This window comes from Engystomops pustulosus, chromosome 1 (genome assembly GCF_040894005.1).
Source record: "Engystomops pustulosus chromosome 1, aEngPut4.maternal, whole genome shotgun sequence".
NCBI classification, from domain to species: Eukaryota; Metazoa; Chordata; class Amphibia; order Anura; family Leptodactylidae; genus Engystomops; species Engystomops pustulosus.
The window spans coordinates 172,239,481-172,257,791 of record NC_092411.1 but is presented as its reverse complement, the minus strand read 5'-3'; the positions used below and the strand labels follow the sequence as shown (position 1 = coordinate 172,257,791).

The 18,311-nt window shown below is 38.7% G+C and overlaps 1 protein-coding gene across 5 annotated transcripts in view; it reads left to right on the top strand.

Moving 5' to 3' along the window:
* Positions 1 to 18,311, top strand: part of ADAMTS10 (ADAM metallopeptidase with thrombospondin type 1 motif 10) — a 296,280-nt gene that overhangs the window by 74,689 nt on the left and 203,280 nt on the right. For 3 of the 5 annotated variants that reach the window (XM_072113881.1, XM_072113882.1, XM_072113885.1), the window contains 4 exons: positions 6,190 to 6,462; positions 12,175 to 12,592; positions 13,128 to 13,281; positions 14,478 to 14,692. In XM_072113881.1, the coding sequence (XP_071969982.1) occupies positions 6,338 to 6,462; positions 12,175 to 12,592; positions 13,128 to 13,281; positions 14,478 to 14,692 (912 nt within the window). In that variant the 5' untranslated portion in view covers positions 6,190 to 6,337. Of the gene's footprint in view, positions 1 to 4,541; positions 4,619 to 6,189; positions 6,463 to 12,174; positions 12,593 to 13,127; positions 13,282 to 14,477; positions 14,693 to 18,311 lie in introns of those variants that run through there. The other 2 variants (XM_072113883.1, XM_072113884.1) reach the window with 2 other exon arrangements.

Sequence of the window (18,311 nt, the reverse complement as noted above, 5' to 3'; positions counted from 1 at the left end):
ATATAATAACTTGCTGCATATATACTATAACATAGTGAAGGTATTACATGGGAAAATGTCCTACATAAATACATAACCATACTTACTTACATAGAAATGTTACCAGAACCAAGATACTGCATATATACACCAGCTGAACCAAGATGGCTACGTAGATACATTACCAGAACCAAATATACTAAACAGATATGTAACCAGAACTAAGATTATTAGATAGATACAGCAGTTGAACAAAGATAAGTACTTATATGTTGTAGCAGAACCAAGAATAATGCATATATATATGTTACCAAGTTACTACATAGACATAGGATCCAGAACCAAGATCACTACATGTATAGTGATACAGACAGCCTTAGGTTGCATTCAGATCTTGTTTTTTCATCTGTTGTAAAGAGGTTTCATCACAACTGAGCGTTACAATATATGTGAAATCAGGAGGATTGAACACCCAACATTTTCTGCTTGATATGATCTTTACTAGACTAGATTTATAACTGTGCTTGATGCTGCATGATAAATCTCATATAGACTGTCTGTATGGTGATACCTGATTGGAGGAGTCCTCTTTAATTTTCCCCTTATACCCTTAAACCCTGACAGCTTTTTGCAGCTACGACTAGTCTCTGCAGATTTTCAAAACAGACATCTTCCCACAGTAGCCAATGTAGTAACAGTGCCCCTACTATAGTCAACATTTATAGTCCTTGTAGCCAAAAGTCATTGATTTTAGTTGGTTCAATGGCGAAACAAAATGGTAATTCTCTTTTGTTAGCATAGAATATCTAATTAAATTTGTCAGGTGGAGGGGAAGGTTTTGGGTAATGTTGGCAATCAAGTTTTGGCAGTATATATAGAGAGAGTCCAAGACCACCTTTAGTTCTGTTGAAAATCTGCAATTGATATTTAAGTCTAGATTTTTTCTCTAACCATAGAAACTGTATGCAAGCTTTCATATGTATTGCACAATATAGGATACATAGTTGATATCGCTCGAGGGGGCAGTGAGGACATGGTGCAAAGCTTCTCAAAAGGGAGGAAATCTCTATGCAAATTCAATAGATTTTTATGCTGAATATGTAAATGAGTCAGTTGCAAATACTCCCACACCCGTCTCTTGGTGATGTCATGGGTACCTTAAATGGAGTGTAGCGGTTTGAGATGTTGCATCTAACAGTCAGTGAAAAGTTTAGGGTCTCTGCACTTGAAAGAAAAACACATTGGTAAGGGCTAAGTGATTGTCTGAAAGAAGAAGAGCATTGAGGTAGTATTTTTATCTTAATTAGCTAGATTGAACCACGAGAGCCGTTTACGAGACCAGGCCAGAAGGTCGGATTTCAGGGTCATAAGGAAGGGGGCATAGTTCAGGGCGTAGGTGGAGGTTAGGTCAGCAGGGACATGAACCCCCAGGTATTAAATTGATTTCTTCTGCCATGAGAAGGGGAAATCAGCATGGATTGTGTTTACTAGGGAAGCATCAAGACCAATACTCATTGCTCTGCATTTGCCGAAGTTTATTTTATAAGTACAGATGTAGCCAAATGTTTGAAGAGTATCCAACAATGCTTGGAGAGATGTCCGATATGTATGCAAAAACCCCTCATCAGCTAATGCGGATCATTTGTACTCTCTACTGCTTGAATTCAGCCCCTTGACATCAGCGTTGGCTCAGGTTGCTGCTAGCAGATGTTCCATTACTAGGGCATATAGTAATGAGGACAGGGGACAACCCTCTCTCGCGCCGTTCTGCACAGAGAAGGTGCCCAAAAGGTAACCACTAGTGTGAATTTGCGCTGTAGGCACACAATATAGAGATTTGATATTTGCAAGCATACAGGATCCCTGACCTAACTGCAAGAGGGTCACCCCCAGAAATCCCCAGTCCACAATGTCAAATGCCTTCTCTGCGTCCAGGGACAGGAGCAAGAAAGGCATCTTAGACCTGTTAATTTATTGGGAGATTAAAGTTGCAGCATAAAATTTCAGAGCCCCTGGCAAATGTGGACAGGTCATCTAGTACACCATTCAGAAAGTCTGTCTGTGATGTATTTGGGAGCATAAATGGAAGCAAATGTATACGGCGCACTCTTGATTTCGCATTGTAGAAATAGATATCTAGCCCCTGGGTCGATCTTTGTGTCATTCAGGGTATAACACAGTGATTTGTGTGGTAATATAGAAACCACTTCGGATCCCACCCCCCTCCCCGGGTTCATACTATGGATATGATTAGGATATGGATATGATTAGGATTTGTTTCTTATCATCGGGGTGTGCGCTGAGTGAAAGCGTGTCTCTTGGATACAAAGTACCTGGTTCCTTCGTTTGTGGAAAGAGTACAAAATTTGGGAACACTTTTCAGGGACATTCAGTGGATTAAAAGAAGCAATGCTAAGTGTAGATGACATAGTATCACACTTCTAAAAAGGTGCTCAAAGTGAGTAAGGCGTGGGTATAGAAAAGAGGAATAGGGTCAGAAAGAGGAAGGGTTTTGGGTAAGATAAAGGACAAACGAAAACAACAAATGCAGGGTTATCAAAGTTGTCCTGGACCATAATCATCTTATGATAATGTGAGTAGGAGTCCGAATGTAAAGTAACCTAAGGAAAAAAAGGGGGGGGGGGCCTGAGCCACAGGCATATGGCCTTAAAGGAGTTTTCTCTAGCTTGCTCATAAGTGGGGGTCTCAGTGCTGAGACCCCCACAGATTGTGAAAACTATGGGTCCGTCTGACCCCTCGGTACTCCTCAGACTAATGGAGCAGGTGGCCCTGCATGACAGTTCTGCTCCATTAATCTCTATGGAGCTGACGGGGATAACGGAGCACAGTGCTCGGTAATTTCCGTCAGCTCCTTAGATTTAATGGAGCAGAACAGTCATGTGCTGCCTTCTGCTCCATTAGTCTGACGAAGTGGTGAATACTTGAATCTTCAAAGAGTGGCGTCCGCACAACCCAATATGATGATTACACCAACATCACTGATATAAGAGAGAACAAAAGAGAAAGAGGGTGGGATATTGAGCTAATAAACCATATATATATTTACATGACAACAATGAAACAACAATATAACTAAAAACACTTAAAAAGTGCAAAAGCACACTCCCAACTATCCCCCCCCACCCTTGGTAACACTTGGTGCCCAAATTGTCAAGGTCACAATCTCCCCAAAACAATTTTTGTTAGTGATGAAACATCATTCTAACGGATAAATACATAAATAAAGGCTCAGGTAGAGGAGGAGTAGTTCACCAGTCACATTTTCAAGAAAATTCACAACAAAGTCCAATAGGTATCAAAAACGCCACCTGTTAAATACAGACACCCTATAAGAAACAAACTAGGTCCAATAGTAATAGTTACCAAAGAATACCCAAGTTGGGTGGCCCATCGCGTTTCATTGTACGATGTGACTTCCTCAGGGATCAGTGCCTCCAAGTGCCCTGGTGTCCCTCTTCCATGGAGATGGTGACCAATAGAAAATAGAAAGATTGCCGTCATGAGCAGACTCACCCACAAGTCATCAATACAACAGCTCCTGGAGCATTCTTACTGAAAATACGTCACAGTAAAACCGGAAGTAGACGCGAGTAAGCATTTAAGAAGCAAGTAACATAACAGAGGCTACAAATGAATGCAAACACTAAGATCCTGACACGTCTTGGATGCGCATGACATAATTAGGAGAATAATGGAAAACTAACTGGGTAAGATCAATCAAATTAAATAAAATACAAACAAATAGATGTAAATTTACCATCCCCCACTATTCCAAATAATGAAAAACAAAGGAAGACTCCCAGGGGTAAGAGACTTAGATCATGTACAACAAAGTACAAAACATTTCATTGCTAATGAAGATAATGCCCCATATAAATCAATAAGTATTCATATTGAGTCCTAGTGTCCAGAACACTGAAGTCCGGATCAAGAATTCGACATTGTGTTCCTATTGCCGAGCTGACTTTTAGCCTTGGTCAAATAAAATTCAATAGGTCAAAGTATGATATATTTTTTTTTATTACAAGCTCATCAATATCCCAAATCATGCTGTTAAAAAATAACTTTATAGCTTGCACCAAACCCAGATTAGGAGTAGCCTGTGAAGCTAAGAGTAGGGACAATTATGCCTACCTTTAAAGTCAGTTCTTTCATTCTCCCATAGGAGTTCAAGTCAATCCCTGAATACCTGTCGATATTTTTCGCATTACATCAATGAAATATGGCTGATGGTTTAGGGTTATGAATGCCAATTGTCTCCAAAAAAAATGTAAATATCTTTAATAACTTCAAATTTATCAATCCTATTTATTAGTGAAAAAGAAAGGCCCGTTTTCAAGACCAAGATTCAACCGATGTCAAAAAATAATTACTAAGATCAATTATCTGCAAATTACCAACAGCACCCGTAGAGTCATTTAGCATCTGGTCTGTGCTGTGCGAGCCCCAGGGTTTCATAGCTTCCCTGTTGTATAGATAGTGTCTAGAGAGCAGAAGATGGAAGAAAGCTGCTGGGATGGAGTCACTCATAGGGAACATGGGAGACTTTTTCTGCATCGAAACATGGATTCCCTAGCGACATACAGAGAACATCACATGACCTCCCCCTCCATCCAAGGTGAGCAGGGAGCGGCAGCCCTCCAGTAGTTAGAATCTTACCAGATTACTATAGCCAGGGGAGACTATTATTGCGGACACAGGTTTAACTGAGAAGTATATCAAATAAACAACGGGACATAGATTATGAAAGTAATTGGTAAAGTTGTTCATTATCACAAGAGCGATGAATCGATGAATTCCTTTATTAATAAAGCGCACACAGATTATGCAGCACTGCACAGAGTTTGCCAAATCAGTCCTCTGTGAAAGAAAAATGATTGGAGTGGCATTTTAGCCTTCTCAGAAAAAAATACCATCTGTCAGTAGATTTTTGGCTGTTTTTTACAGCTTACAGTTTGAAGGACTTTGCCCACCAATCCCTGGTACCCCACACAAATTATGAGAATGGGGTCAATGGTGCTCTTTTTTCTGAATGGAGTGTGCATCATGCAAGCACATTGTTCCTCCATTTCTATGGAACTATCACAGCCAAATACCGTACTCTGCTTTTTTTGGGCAAAATTCTAAAAAAAAAAAAGTAATGTTAGCACACTCACACAACATTGTTCAATTCGGAATAGGGAAAAAAGGACCCCTGATCTGATTTAGTGAGGATATGATGATTAACATAAATTGCATTGTTTAGTGAACCCCTTTAATATTAGATGTTTTGTACACTGTATGCACATCACTGAATAAACTAAAAATAAGTCTCCAGGACTTCTCTGCACCAATTCTCTAGAAAGCCCAGTCTAATACCCATCCACCAAAGCTTCAAACTGGCTCTAAAAGCCCATCTCATAGGGCTATACTATAGTCTTATGCATCCTGGACATCCTGGGTTTGTAAATTGCTGAGAGCAGGGTCTTTGCACATGTCATTTACTTTTATTTGTATATGTAGCCCATGATTTGTAAAGTACTGCAAAACATGATGGTGTCATATAAATAAAGATTTATTTATAATAGACAAGCAAATATTATAATGTAATATAAAATTTTTGTGGATTTTGTTTTCAAAGCATTTGGATGACAAACTAGACCAAAATGTTTATGGTGTATGCCATAAATTTAGGGCATGTTGTGATCTTCACTTAAAAACTCAATAGCCAATAATATGCAACATGAATTAAAAAAATAGCAAAATAGCAAAATTGTCTGTTTCACAATAATCTATTGACTTACTGTATTGTTTAAAATTATATAACATGTTTCACATGCATTGCTACAGCACAAACAATGGTATGATTAGCAGTGGCGTAACTTGAAGCTGATGGGCCCCAGTGCAGTCTGTGCCAGACCCCCGACTATAATGTATTGTTTATAGTACTAGGGTTCTCATATAGGAAAATGACACTTTATGGGCCCCCTAAGCCACTTGGGCCCGGTTGCGACCGCACCCTCTGCACAACCTCAAGTTACACCCCTGATGATTACACTTATCTCAAAGGCTGCTGCCTAACAGGGTTTATAGCTTTGTATGCTCAAAACTGTCGCTGGACTCTCATCTATTAGGAGAATCTTCTTATACAGATTCCAAACAAATAAACTAATACTAACATTTTAAGGTCTCTTTCCTGTTTCCTGTTAGGTCTCTTACAAAGGAATCAAATTTAGCACCATATACATAAATTGGAAAAAGGACCACAAAATATTGAAAAACATTGACAAGAATGGATAAAATGCCTTTACAGGCCTTGGATCATTAGTCCCAGGGAGAAAGCATAAAGGACAGAGACATGTTGAAACTGGGAGTCAGAGCTGAGGCAAAGAACACTGGTCACCATGAAAATTATCTGGAAACTTTTGGATTTGGCCCTCGTTATGTCTGTAGCATGGTCTTCAAGTTTCGAAAGATCAGAAGGTGAGAGATTATTGTAAAACTACTATTGTCCTAATCCACTATGAACTTTTGAGTTGAAAATTCCCCTACCAAAAAGCGAACCAAATCGTTAGTGTATCAAAGGTCATATGAAACAGATCCGAATTCTTTAATGTCTAAATCACTCCTAAATTACTTTCCTTATTAGCAACATGATGGCCAAATGCCATCAGTTTTTTTTCTCAGTATGCTATATGTGGTTATATAGCAGTATGTCATTTGCAAACATCATACTGTAGAACCCATATTTTTTATATGCTTTTTCACATATCATCTATGGCCCTTGGAAAAAATCTTTAGAGCCTGTTACATTTTTTTCACCTTCGTGGATCACGGTCGATACTGATGTGTTCAATAATTTCTTATTAATGTAAATGGATGTGAAGAAAAAATTATGAAAGAATGGAACACAGACAAAATTAATGCAGATACAATTCTGATGCACAATATGCAATCTGATGGCACATAAACTATGATGCGGTAGTGTCGCAGCCTGCTGACATCATAGTTTGTGCTCTGGCAGATCGCATATATGTGCGTCTGCCGGCTCGGTCAAGAACCCGTAGACGCACTGTGGGGGAGAAGAGGACCCGGGAGTCAACAGTGCCGGAAAGTAATACATTAATTTTTTTAAGGGGGCACTCTGCTGGGCATTTTATTAATGTAGACACTTTGCTGGACATTATTCTAATGGGGCACTCATCTGGACATTTTAATAATGGGGGCACTCTGCTGGACATTACATTTATGGGGGCACTATGCTGGACATTTTATTAATGGGGATACTCTGCTGGACATTATATAAAAGGGGGCACTTAAATGGAAATTATATTAATGGGGGCACTCTGCTGGACATTACATTAGTGGGGGCATTCTACTGGACATTTTATTAATTAGAGGGGCTGTGTTGGACATTTCATTCATGGGCGGAGACCACTGGACATTTTATTAGAGCGGCTGCTCTATTATTTTAGCGGCTGCATTTCCCACTCAAGGCTTATAATCGAGTCAATGGGGCACATTTACTTACCTGTCCATGCGCATCTGCCGCAATTCACTTAGATCGTGTGCCCGATTTCCTGCACGTGTCGCTTCCCCGATCAGGTCTACCGGAGTTCACCATCTACCTCCTGGTGCTTGTAAGTGCTTGTCTTGCATGAAAACCGGCGCAAATCCGATTCGCGTGCGACACAATACCTTCTAAATCGCTGTCCCAGCCGCGTGATCCCCGCAAACGTTGGAAAACACAACGGAAATGCAGCTGCGGGACCCTTAGTAAATAAGTCCCAATGTGGTTTTCCCAGTTTTTCGTGGTAAAATTACATGCCTTGGCTTATACTTGAGCATACATAGTAAGTATTAATATGTTTTAATACATTTTAAAAACGTAAAACTAGAGATGAGCGAGTATACTGGTCCGAGTATATTGCTCGGTCGAGTATTAGCATACTCGGACCGGCTTGTTACTCGGACGAGTATCTTGCCGGCTCGAGTTCGAGCATTAAGTTAATAAAAGACAGTGAAGAACAGTGATTACACTGTTCTTCAACACATAACACATGTTTCCAGATGTTTTAATTGTAAGAATACATTAAAAAACCACTATTCTTCACTTTACAGGTGTACGCGCGTGTCTCCCGCTAAGTTCGGAGATGTGCGCCGAACATCAGCAATGTAAAGAATAGTGTTATTTGAATGTGTTCTGCACTTAAATGCTCGGGTTTTCACTGTTTTTATTCTATTCTGCACATTGCTGATGTTAGAGCGTATCTCTGAACTTAGTGGGAGACATGCACGAACATCTGCAACGTGAAGAATAGAATAAAAACACTGAAAACACGAGCATTTAAGTGCAGAACACATTCAAGCAACACTATTCTTCACATTGCTGATGTGCGCGCACATCTCCGACATTATCGGAAGACTTGCGCTAACATCTGCAAAGTGAAGAATAGAATAAAAACAGTTAAAACAGTGAAAGCAGTGAACACAGGACCATTTAATTGCAGAATACATTGAAAGAACACTATTCTTCACATCCAGATGTTCGGCGCACATCTCCGAACTTAGCGGGAGACACGCGCGAACACCTGTAAAGTGAAGAATAGTGGTTTTTTTTATGTATTCTTACAATTAAAACATCTGGAAACATGTGGAATGTGTTATTATTTACTGTTCTTTTAATGTGTTGTGTTAGTGAAAAAATGCTCGGGTCTCCCATTGACTTTAATGGGGCTCGTTATTCAGTACGAGCACTCGAGCATCGGGAAAAGTTTGTACCGAATAATGAGCACCCGAGCATTTTAGTGCTCGCTCATCTCTACTTAAAACCTTTTGTAAGAAAATAAATTCTTCATTTCATCATGTTGAGGTGCCAATTACTTTTTCATACTAGAGCGTATAGACTTGTCTATGCTTTCATTTTTCATGGGATGGGATGACATTTTCATTGATGCCTTTTTGCGTTCTGTATGACCATTTTTGCGAAAACGGTTAAATAAATGGTGGTTCGGTTATTTAGAAGCTATTTTCCATTACAGGGTTTAACTATTTTTATATCAGGCTGAGATCAGGCAAATAACAGGCCTGGGAGTCTAGCATAGATTCACGGCTGTCATAATAATTGTTCGCTGCCCACAGGGAGCGCATGGGAGGATTGGTGCAAGCATAGACCATGGGTGTTTGTTACAAAGTGCAACAAACACCCACTCTGTATGAATTCCTTTCCATACACTAGGCCTGACACTGCACCATAATAGTACAACGTATGACGCAAACAGGTTAAAGAAAATTATGTCACATATGTTATAGTTGCTCTGGGTGTTCAGATCCATTTATTCTCTCGCAATTAAAGAAGCAATGGTCTCTTTTGTATGGTCTAATTTTTTGGCAGGATGAGATGACTTTTTGCTGCCATTTTGCATACTATGCGACCTTTTAATTACGTTTTATTCAAATTCTTATGACTTGCGTAGTGTACTGGGCTAAAAATGTGGACGTTATTTTCCGTCATATTTTGATAGATCTGGACTTTTGACATGGCTTTAGACTGACCACCTTGAGCCTCTTTCACTTTTTCCGCCCGCTGCCCTTTCTGAACCCCATCTCCTTGTCTGAAGTATCCTTGCCTTCCAACCATAGGTCTCTTCTGATGGTCCACCGTTCACACACTCATCCTCCAATAAAAGTTCTCGAGAATCTTTGAATTCTATCTCTGCTACTGTGGCAGGAGCAGGTGGATGGGCCATGGAATTCCAGCTAGGAGGGTCATCATACCACATGAGTGACTGCTCCATGACCTGTGGCTAAAACAGCTCTGCTACTTTGAAGGGGGTTGAGGTGGAGAGTTTTGCACTTTCAACTGAGGATGAGCGTGGCAAAGACAATCCCTTGGAGGTTGAGGCACTGTCTGAAATGTAATTGACCAATGCCTCAACTTTGTGTCACTTATTTGGGGCCTATTAATACACAATGAGCACCCAGGTGCTGCTTGCACCAGACAAAATTAGATCAGGTAGAAACAGAACACTCTTCTCCCTGCAGGGCCAGCTCCAGCACCAGCACCATGGCCACATTCTTATCCCTTAATTCCTGCTTTCCTTATTTTAAAATACCTATATTACCACAATATATAGTGATGGCACTTTTATGATCTAGGTATTAATGCATGCTATTCACTGAACACAGCACCTTTATGATCTAGGTATTGCTGTATGTTATTCACTGACAACAACACCATTATTATCTAAGTATTAATGCATGTTATTCACTGACCACAGTACCTCTATAATCTAGGTTTAACTGTATGTTATTCACTAACAACAGCACCTTTATTATCTCGGTATTACTGTATGTTATTCATTGAACACAGCTATTGCTGTATCTTATTCACTGACAACAGCACCTTTATGATCTAGGCACACTACTTCTGCACACTAATCACTGACAAAAGGACCTTTATTATCCTGGTAGTAGGTATTAGTGCAAGCTATTTACTGACAGCAGCACCTTTATGATCTAGGGTATTATTGCACACTTCTTACTGATAGCAGCCCCTTTACATTGTAAATATTACTGCACACTATTCACCGGTAGCAGAAACTTTGTGTTCTAGGAATTACTGCATGCTAGTCGCTGACAACAGCACCTTTATGATCTAGGTTTTAGTGCGCTTCTCACTGACAGCATTGCCTTTATGATTTTTCTGGTGCTGAAAACTATGCAGGACCTTTATAATCTTGCTGAGTGATGCAGTAAATGCTAAGATTCTTGTATGTTTTTTAATGTATTGCTGTCTAATCCTCAATAAGCAATAAGAATATTGCTGAACTTTAGCAGCATATGAGTAGCCTAATGAAGTGCATCAAAGTGTCCTAAAATGGGGAATTATTTCAGATTTCCACCTGTCCCCAATAATAGTAGCCTCCTCTATATACCTATCTGCCTTTCAAAGGGGAATTGCTCATGTTTCAGAAGTCCTTGTCTATCTGAATGACATGGAGAGCAGCTGCCTTTCCCTAGCTCTGTCTCCCATGTGTAATGGCTTCTATACCTGTGACCCTTCTTTTATACTGCAGATTCATATTTCCAGCCTGGCCAGTCACACTTGCCCTGGCCAGGACATGCCCATGTTTGCTAAGGGGATGCAAACTACTTAAAGGGATATTCTCATCTTGGCATTTACATTTAATTGAATTCATTTGCCAAATGTAAACATTTCTTCAATTGGATGTTATTAAAAAAATGCTCCTGTGTGAAGATAATTTCTCATAAATGTAGTCATTCTGCCCCCTCCTTATTAGTTTTAACCTATGTGCATTTTAATGATTAAAAATGGTCCACAAGGGTGTCCATAGCTTTTCTTATGATCCTAGGATTTTTCTGGAGCTGAAAATGATACAGACACAGGACCTTCACATTCTTGCTGGATGTTGCAGTAAATGCTCATATTGCTGTCTAGTTTGTATTTCTGAATAATCCTTAAGCAATGAAAATATCCCTGCACTTTAGCAGCCTATCTTTGACCTAATGCAGTAAAGTGCCCTAAAAAGGGAAATTATTTCAGATTCCCACCTGTCCCTAAAGCAGCAACCTCTCTAGATCTGCTATGAGTAATGAATTCTGTACATGTAACATTGCCATTATAATACAGAGTCACATATCCAGCCCGGCCAGTCACAGACTTGCCTAAAATATCTGTGATTACTAAAAGGCTGTTAGCTAATTAATTGACTTAATCAAGGAGCTTATGCTTTTTTCTAAACACTGACCCGAAACTCATTGGGGCAAAGTATGGCGGGTTCAGCACCCACAAATCTGTACTTTTCAGTTCAGGTCCACACATCACTAGTTTTAACCTATGTGCATTTTAATGATTAAAAATTGGTCCACAAACATGTCCAGAGCTTTTACTTTGAGTAATTTTGTGTGAAGGATAAAATCTTCAGTGCAGGGATCTAGTGGCATCAGAGAAAATTACTTTTGTTCAATTATAATGTATTTCATGCAGGTTGATTTCAGCATTGAACTGATGCTTTTGTCAGGTGATGTAAAAAAGACAAATTACATTTTTAAATTATGCGTTAAAAAATTATTCACAACAATAATTCAATATAATTGGTAATAATACATAATGATACATCCTCCAACCATTTATACATGTTACTGTGGTTGACGTGGTGCCTTGTAATTCAGCCCAAGTCACTGCATCGTTGGAATGACAGCTGCCAGTGAAGTCCTCTCCTCTGACCCAGCAGATTTCCTTTCTCGTCTGAGTGATTATGAGATCGCCTTCCCTGCCCAGGTGGACCAGAGTGGCAAATTCCTGACCTACGACCTACGTCGAGCATCTCCAAGTTTCCGCAGGGCTCGACGAAGCATCTCTGATGAATCTGACCGTCAGGTGTACTACCGGTTACAAGCTCAGAGTTCCAGTTTCCTGCTTAACCTTACGTTGCAAACAGATCTACTAGGGCAGCATTTCACTGTTGAATACTGGAAAAGGGGAGGTTTGGATTGGAAGCATGAGCTGTATGAGGACTGCCATTACGTCGGCCACATTCAAGACCAGCTGTTAAGCTCCAAGGTGGCTATAAGTAACTGCAATGGACTGGTGAGACAATTGTCACTCATAGAAATTATGGTCTTTACTAGTTTTTTCCTACATGTTTGCATGTTATACAAACCATGTAGATAATTTTATTTGTTTAAAATAGCTCCAAGTTGTCTTGCATGCTTAGATTATATACATTATTCATTTACTGAAATGAAGCTTTGAAGACAACAAAGCTTTCCATACACATTATATAGATGTTTACTGAAGTTGACAACTTCAATGCACCAGCTGACCATCTCTTGTGTATATCGGGTTCTGGAGGGCCCCTGACTGAAAATGTTGGTTGTGCAAAAGTTGTTGGTTTCAACATGCATGTTGTTGAAGGAGATAAGCTTCCGAGCTCTCAGGTGGTAGCTAAATTCCTTCACACCATTGAGAACACATTTACTGGTATGAGATGGAATAGATGTCAACCAAGTAAAAGTGTTCAGCAGCTATCTAATGTGTATTGCAAGAATTACATGTGATTTATATTAATTTGAAGCCATATGTGGATCTTCCTCTGGTAACGTTTATGCTTTTTTTATTTCAGCTTGGAGTAATAGTGTCAGGGGATGATGAGTATTTGATTGAGCCTTTGTCTCCAGGTGGTAATTACAATGAAACCCGTGAAGGGACACCTCATGTGGTTTACAAGCGATCTTCCTTGCTACGGCAGCACCTTGATGCAGCATGTGGTGTAATAGGTATATTTTTAAGAATTGTAATTAATTCAGATATTGGATCAATTTCAATAACCTGTTGAAAAAACAAACGGTACAGTAAAGAATCTTAGACAATCTACATGTAAAGATGAATGCGAGAGAGCAAAGTCTACTGCACTTAATTCCAAACAAATAAACATTCTTACACAACAGATTTGTTCCAGGAGCAGACAAGCTTATAGACTAACTCACATAAATGAATGATAAAAAGTACAAAATCTGCTCACCGAGTGTTGCATGTGGATGTCTTTTCCGTGCTGAAAATCCCCTCCTGGACCAGGAGGATTTGCTGCATGCTTTTTAGTAGACTTGGATCCAGCTACAGGATTTGGACATCAATGCTTGAAAGTTTAAAACTTCATGCTTTTATTAACGGACCTTGGTCTCGAATACAAAAGAATCTCTTTCAGCGTAACAGTTTAAAAGGTATATACATCAGCAACGCGTTTCAAACGCACTATGCGTCCTTCCTCATGGCTGTATACAGCCATGAGGAAGGACGCATAGTGCGTTTGAAACGCGTTGCTGATGTATATACCTTTTAAACTGTTACGCTGAAAGAGATTCTTTTGTATTCAAGACCAAGGTCCGTTAATAAAAGCATGAAGTTTTAAACTTTCAAGCATTGATGTCCAAATCCTGTAGCTGGATCCAAGTCTACTAAAAAGCTTATAGACTAACCACACTTTTAAAACACACCTCTGCATTACAGGTAATTAGGCCAAAAATACAGCGTGTCTAAATGCTGTATTTATATATTTATTTTACTAACTTTTATAATGCTTATTTACCTTATCCTTTTTGGAGGACACAATTTTTCCTAATATCCACATACAGGATGTTCAATGTGTTTTAGAGTGCTGAAGTAAACTGAAGAAGCAGAGTAGGTTTCCTGCTGATAAGGGGTACACTTCATGTATATATATATATATATATATATATATATATATATATATATATATATACTGCTTACATACAGATTTTATCTAGAGGTCCCAGCACTGAAAGACAATGATCCTAAGTTTCTTGCAGTCACTGTCAAGTGCTGCAGATTAGCACTGCTATAAAAATTCTATTTAAGGTCTAGTTGTAATTTCCTTATCAGATATGTACAAGTGGCCAAAACAGAACAGTGACTTGCTGAGAATTAGTTAAACTGTTAAACTGTTTTCCAATAGATGACAAACCATGGAGGGACCGCCACTGGTGGTTAAGAAATCAAATGCCTCCACCAAGATCAACATCTAATCAAACGAAACGGGGGCCTCTTCCACTTAAACGATCAGTTAGCACAGAGAGATATGTGGAGACTCTGGTTGTTGCTGACAAAATGATGATTGGTTATCATGGAAGAAGAGACATCGAACAGTACATACTCGCTATCATGAACATTGTAAGTAATTACACACTAACTATTAATATAACCTACATTAGGATATACTGTAAACAAAGCAATCCATTGATTTTTCACAGAGAAATAGATGGGATACTGGATACTGTGGATACTGTACTCAAGTTATCCCGGATGAAAAAAAAAACACAATCATGTGTAGCTCCCTCTTTTTTCATGTTAAAAAAAAATTATATATATATATATATATATATATATATATTGGAAATTGCAAAGTGAAGAGCTATGGTTGGGCGATAAAGAACACTTCCAAGACGTACCAAATACACATGGAGCCACTAAAATAAGTATATCCAATTTATTCCAATATAACTGGTTGCATAAAACATACAAAAATAGTTACATAAAAATTCCTATGACGCATTTTGACCCTTTTTCAAATTAAGGACAAATAGAATGATTATGATATACGAACTTTCTAACCTTAAATACCTGGTCAGTTACATAATAAAAAATGCATAAAACATAGTACTTACAAGATACGAGATGCAGAGCACGCTGAGCACGGCTGAGCACGCCTGCGCATTACACTGAACATCATGCCAGAATTTCCAGCGAACTGTTGCGCAAGCGGAGTCAGTATCCTAGTATAGTGGGATCGGAAGTGTTACTAGTGTAGACATAGTAACGTACGTCTGAATAAAACACAAAATGAATTAGAATTGTAAGTATCTAAAATAGGGGGTACATTAAAAGAATAATACAAAATACAAAAAAATTTGATTGATTGCAAATATAAATACTGTAAGTGCATCTAGAAAATAAATAAATAAAGACAAATAAATATGTGTATGGATCCCCTTCTCTAAATACAATATTAATACTGATATAGCAAGCAATTCTCAATATGGACATAATAATATTTTCTGGGCATTAAACTTTAAGGGTTTATTTTGTGGGAGATTTCTATTATCTGTATCCTCAAAAAGCATTTTCCAGACTACTGTGGCCCCATCTAAAACTCCCTACTACTTTTGGGAAAAAGACAACTGGGGATTCTTTGTCACCTTTAAGCATTGAAGGCTCGGTGTCAGGATGTTTTTGAGGGTATGTGATCTCCTAAATATTAGGCGTGGATTTTTGGAAATAACTTCCTTTAAATATGGATCATGCATTAGAACGTCCCAGCTTCTTTAAAATACTCAGAATCTTTTGGCTATCAGTGCAAAATGTAGTGATGACATTAACGTAATTTGTTTAATATCAGCATCTTTACTTCTGGGCTGGAGGCAAGCCTCTTGGGTTGAAACCGAAAAAACCTTGTTCAAAAAAAGTTGTGTTTTAGGATAAAGGAGGTTGCCCTCAGAAGAAAATTAGTTTGTTGGTCTACAATAGTAGGATCCTTATTGAGGAAATGGGATATGGCATTAACTCCCAAGTCATGAGGGATTTTAGTATATAGGGAAGTAATATCCATGGTGATAAACAAGAATGATTTATCCCATTTATGTTTGATAAAATGTCTAATTAAATCAGATGTGTCCAACAAAAATGAATGTAGTGCTTTTATATACTTTTGGAGGTAGAGATTGAAGTAATGGGATAAATTAGACGTAAGTAAGTTAATCTCTGAAATAATGGGCCTGCCAGGGGGTTTGGTCTGATTTTTATGAACCTTCGGCACAACCGTTGGTCCCTTTACTCTCAAATACTGATGTTCTTTCTTATTTAGGATGCCAGTAGATAAACCTGCATCTAGGAAGCTGTAGAGTTCCAGTTTAAATTTAAGGGTAGGATCAAAATCTAGTTTAGGATAAAATTCGGTATCTGACAACCACCAAACAGCCTCTGAGACATGGTCTATCCCAGTGGTGGCAAACCTATGCCACGGGTGCCAGAGGTGGCACTCAGAGCCCTTTCTGTGGGCACCCAGGCCTTCACCCCAGCACAAAATTTGCTAGACATGACTCAAGGTTTCCTCCTGCAGTCCAAAACTATTTTAAAGCAACACCTTCTTGGCTGCCAGGACTACACAAGAAGCGAGAAGGTATGGATAGAAATGGATTATGGTTGGAGCTCCTACTCTGGGTCTCCTGATTCTTCCTCTTCAGTGGACCCTGGAAGGAAGCTACAATCCAAATTTTCTTTCTATTGTATTGGTGTCCTCAGAACACCAATACGATTAAGACTTATGATACAGTTGGGATCAATAGGTTACTGCTTAAAATGTCATCTTGGCACTTTGCAACATAAAAGTAAGTTTTGGTTGTAGTTTGGGAACTCTGTGTCTAAAAGGTTCGCCATCACTGGTCTATCCTATGTTGGATAACTACCCCCACCCCCTCCATTGTCTGCTGATTTATTGACCAGATCATCTCTAGTAGCTAGATTCTTTAACACTATTCTCTCTTTCATGTTGTTCTTTCTTTTCTCATTTACATTAGTGTCATATTGAGAGTATAGATTCTGAAATTTGTGGGATACCAGGGAATAGAATGTTTCAACAAAGTTTCCTTTGTGGTGTAATGGATAAAACACTGATTTTGTTTTCAGGTTAGTATGCACAGAGAGTACATCTGTTGTAGTTGGATTAGGCTCCAAGATAATATTATTTGGGTCATTATTTTCAGACTCCATTCTATTGGTATTGAGTAGATTAAAATTCCTCTCTAATGTTAATTTTCGTATAAATTTATTGCACTTCAAATTCGCTTGAGCATGAGTGTAATATCATCCCCAGAGGTTTGAGACACTGTCCTGAACCAGCTGTTAAAATTATCCATTGTTTGTAGATAGTTGGGATGCAATTTTACATGAATGCTCTATTTCTTTATTGAAATGTTTGTGCACTAAGAGGCTGTCTCTATCGAGAGTTTGTGCGGAAAAAATAGATGACATTTTGGCTAATTTACCACCATATGAACAGAGTACTACATACACTAAATACTATAAAAAACGAACACTGAGTATAGAACTGTTTGAGAAAGATGTTTTAAAAAAGAAACTAGGTAAGCTGAATAGGGATAGACACGATTTTAGAACAAATAATATAAAATATTGGGTAAAAAGTAAAGACAAAGGGGAACTAGAACTACCTCCGAGATAAAATAGTGAATAAAAGCTGATCTCCTCAACGGAGTAGATTGAATCAGCGCTCATTAGGAATCTACTTCACAGGGTACTTGTGAAAAATTGGTTGTATTCGGATCTGGATCTGTTACATAAGCAAAACAAAAGCGATAAAATCAATAGAAGGTCAGTATATCTTGTCCTTAATTTGAAAAAGGGTTAAGCACCCAAAATGTGTCATAGGACAGTTTAAGTACTTTTTATGTTACTATTTTTGTATTGTTTTATGCAACTGGTTAGGTCAGAATAAATTGGATATACTTATTTCAGTGGCTCTATGTGTATTTTGGCACGTCTTGGAAGTATTCTTTAGCTCCCCACTATAGCTCTTCATTTTTTCAATTTTACAATATTTTGTTTATAACCGGACCTTCTTGTGTACCTGTTCCCTGAGCTGTGGGAGCGGCTGCAATTTCTACTCCTCCTACCAGTACACGTAGCATATCTAAAAAGGCCCCCTATCTTTGTGTGGCTAAGGAAATTCTCTGCCTCATAGTAGAGTTTTATATGCTAAGAATTCAAGAATCTATCA